Consider the following 3,696-nt stretch of genomic DNA (forward strand, 5'->3'; position numbering starts at 1 on the left):
GTCCCCTGCATCGGCAGGCGGACTCTCAACCACTGCGCCACCAGGGAAGCCCTACTTGTGCCTTTTAAAATGTCTTTGAAATTAAAAAAAATGACACAATGAACTTATATACAAAACAGAAATAGACCCACAGACATAGAAAACAAACTTATGATTACCAAAGGGGAAAGGAGGGGGGATAAATTAGGAGTTTGGGATTGACATAAACACACTACAATAGATAAGAGATAGACAACCAAGACCTACTATATGACACAGTGAACTATACTCAATACTTTGTAATAACTTATAAGGGAAAAGAATCTGAAAAAAAGTATATGTATAACAGAATCACTTCGCTGTACATCTGAAACTAACACAACACTGTAAATCAACTACACTCCAATTAAAACAATAAAGTTTATAACTTTCTCAAAAAGGCGGGTAGGAAACAGAGAAGAAATACTACACGGGACCATTTCTGAGCTGAACAGTTGACCAATGCAACGCATGTCATCAGCCTGGCAACGCCAAACACCAACTTGGACAAACTGAAAATTAGTCATTTTTTTAAAAAAATGTCTATAAAACTTGCCGGTTCTCCCAGTTCCCTACCCAGCATTTTGTGTTGTTTCTTGAACTGTTTCCCAGTCAATTCTGAGCTCTGTCAGGTCCAACGTGAGCAGGGCCACCTCTCTCAGACCCTTTACAAATTACGGTGACACAGCAGCTGCGCAACAAATATCTATTCAGCCCAAAGGTAACCATGGTAAGAGCCTGCTCATCCACTCGTTGTAATTTTTAAACACTGCTCCACGAAGCCACAGGGGAATGGAACCTAAGGCCCAGAGCAGACCCACTGAATGAGACGCACAGATGCCAGACCTTGGTGAAAACAGGCGGGAAGCAGGCGGCTGCGGGTCCATCTGGCCGGCAGAGGCACAAGGTGGGGCTGGGAGCCTGAAAAGCAGAGAGGCACGCGGGTCAAACTCGGAACATACGAACCGCTGAAAAGATGGGCTCTATGACCTGGAGTTATTGGGACGGTGCCCAAGAGGGACCCGCGTGGGTGACAGCACGGCCACTGACAGGGCTTAGCATTCATTACATACTTACCAATACTTAAATATCAAACACTAAAAGGAGTCCACTGCCTTAATCAGAACTATTTCTGTAAAGTCCACTCTGGGTTAGGGGTTTAAAGGAAATATCTACTATACGTGCCATCGCTGAGTAACTTCTACTGGTTGGTTCTTTTCCAGTTTATGATCTCAGATGTGTTTTCTCCACTGGCTGTATACCCTACACGCCATAGAGTAAGTCACATACTAGAATTTCTAAAATACCATGGGTGCCCGGTAGCTGGAGGGCACACGGATGTCCATTAGACACACTTAGGAGATAGGAATGAGTTCACATTTCAAGAGTGTTGGGTTTGAAGATACTCATCACAGCACAAAGTATCACAGTTGATTTAGAAACATCTAGATTTTAATTTTTTACATTAAAAAAACCTTCATGTTTTTTGTGCTTTGCAAAGTAAACTTACTATAATGACTTTCCAGTCGTTTGTACTGCTATTCTTTCTTGGATAAAGCAGTCTTACAATGAAATTAAAAAGCAGGATAAAACTGCGTGGTGAAGGGAAGGAATGTGAATTTTTTTCTGTATTATCTGTTTAGCTCTCAGAGGACAGGAAAACTTTTGTCGGTAGGCAGACTTTTCTAGTCTTCTACTTTGTTTTAAAGGAGCTAATGAATTTGGCTACACAGATGGCACATACGGGGAGAATCCAACAGTAATAGCTAAAACAGATGCCATTTTATCAGCTTATTGCCTGCTAGAAAGAGAAATCGCCAAAGGAAATGCAGATATTGATTAATCGGTGGCATGTCTGACTAGAGATTATTTGTAGTGCATTAAGAGGAAGAACTTTATTTACCATTTTCTTTTCTCCCAGTTGTGTCCACTTAGAAAATATTTCAAGGGAATACTAGTTATATTCTTCAATGAGTTTGACTCCTTGTGGGCCGTGGAACACTTACCTGTGGAACAGGGACAGACAGTGGCTGAATCACAGCTGTGGTCACCCCTGTCTTTGGAGAGGATGATCCTATCGTCAAGGAAACGGAAGTTGTTTTCTTCTGAGCCCTGGAAGATAAGGGGCCAAAGGTTCAGTCAGAATTTTTTAAGCAGAAGTATTCTTTGAAGCATTTCCACAAAATAGCCCAGTTTCTTTATGTCTACTCAACCCGCTTCAACTGTAAGTGCTTCCGACATTGGGACCCACAACCTCCAGTTAGAATAGTGGTGGTCAGTATAGGCACAGATGGCCCTAGACATTAGTAAAATAAACACACAGAAAAAGGAAAAATAGCTCATGTAACTATGTATCTCAGCTCTTACCAGAGAGCTGAAAGTATTGAACTGGAAATCCTAAGAGAAAAGAAAATACTTGGAAAAAGTTCAGTCTCTAACACTAAGCAGATACGTGAAACGTGTAGGGTTGGGGGTTCTATATTTAATACAGAATTCTCGTTGCCTATTTTCAGTCTAGCAGCTGTTCTTTGTTCTGGCTTCTCACTGTGTAAAGTCAAGAGTATCTTGGAGTTTTTGTTCTGGTGCATAAAACTTAGACTTGTTTCCAAGCCCAATTTTGCTAAGTCATGGGCTGTGTAATCTCAAGCGACTCATGTCACTTCACTAAACCTGAGATGTTTGACAGGATGCACAGGTGGCAGAGTATGTGATCTTACTAAGATCCCTTTAACATGAATATTCAGTGATTATTTGATGTTAAATGGTTATAACTGTTATGTATATACTAGCAAATCAATGAAATGTATTAGCACGATCTCGAGGTCCATGGAGTTTTTTACAAAATTTCGGTAGATTTTACTTTATTTTTTATTTTTTTAAAACATCTTTATTGGAGTATAATTGCTTTTCAATGGTGTGTTAGTTTCTGCTGTATAACAAAGTGAATCAGCTATACATATACATATATCCCCATATCCCCTCCCTCTTGCGTCTCCCTCCCTCCCTCCCTATTCCACCCCTCTAGGTGGTCACAAAGCACCGAGCTGATCTCCCTGTGCTATGCAGCTGCTTCCCAAATGTGTTAGCATATGGTATTTATTTTTCTCTTTCTGACTTACTTCATTGTGCATGACAGTCTCTAGGCCCATCTACCTCACTATAAATAGCTCAATTTCATTTCTTTTTATGGCTGAGTAATATTCCATTGTATATATGTGCCACATCTTCTTTATCCATTCATCTGTCGCTTCCACGTCCTGGCTATTGTAAAGAGAGCTGCAGTGAACATTGTGGTACATGACTCTTTGAATTATGGTTTTCTCAGGGTATATGCCCAGTAGTGGGATTGCTGTGTGGTATGGTAGTTCTAATTTTAGTTTTTTAAGGAACCGCCATACTGTCTCCATAGTGGCTGTATCAATTTACATTCCCACCAACAGTGCAAGAGGGTCCCCTTTTCTCCACACCCTCTCCAGCATTTATTGTTTCTAGAGTTTTTGATGATGGCCATTCTGACCGGTGTGAGATGATATCTCATTGTAGTTTTGATTTGCATTTCTCTAATGATTAATGATGTTGAGCATTCTTTCATGTGTTTGTTGGCAATCTGTATATCTTCTTTGGAGAAATGTCTATTTAGGTCTTCTGCCCATTTTTGGATTGGGTTGTTTGGTTTTT

The 3,696-nt window shown here is 40.5% G+C and overlaps 1 protein-coding gene across 3 annotated transcripts in view; it reads right to left on the reverse strand.

Moving 5' to 3' along the window:
* Positions 1 to 3,696, reverse strand: part of PALLD (palladin, cytoskeletal associated protein) — a 388,874-nt gene that overhangs the window by 225,999 nt on the left and 159,179 nt on the right. For all 3 annotated transcript variants that reach the window (XM_028494272.2, XM_024130749.3, XM_028494273.2), the window contains exons 5-6: positions 2,025 to 2,130; positions 865 to 939 (exon numbers count right to left, since the gene is read on the reverse strand). In XM_028494272.2, the coding sequence (XP_028350073.1) occupies positions 865 to 939; positions 2,025 to 2,130 (181 nt within the window). The remainder of the gene's footprint in view (positions 1 to 864; positions 940 to 2,024; positions 2,131 to 3,696) is intronic.

This window comes from Physeter macrocephalus, chromosome 9 (genome assembly GCF_002837175.3).
Source record: "Physeter macrocephalus isolate SW-GA chromosome 9, ASM283717v5, whole genome shotgun sequence".
Lineage (NCBI taxonomy): Eukaryota > Metazoa > Chordata > Mammalia > Artiodactyla > Physeteridae > Physeter > Physeter macrocephalus.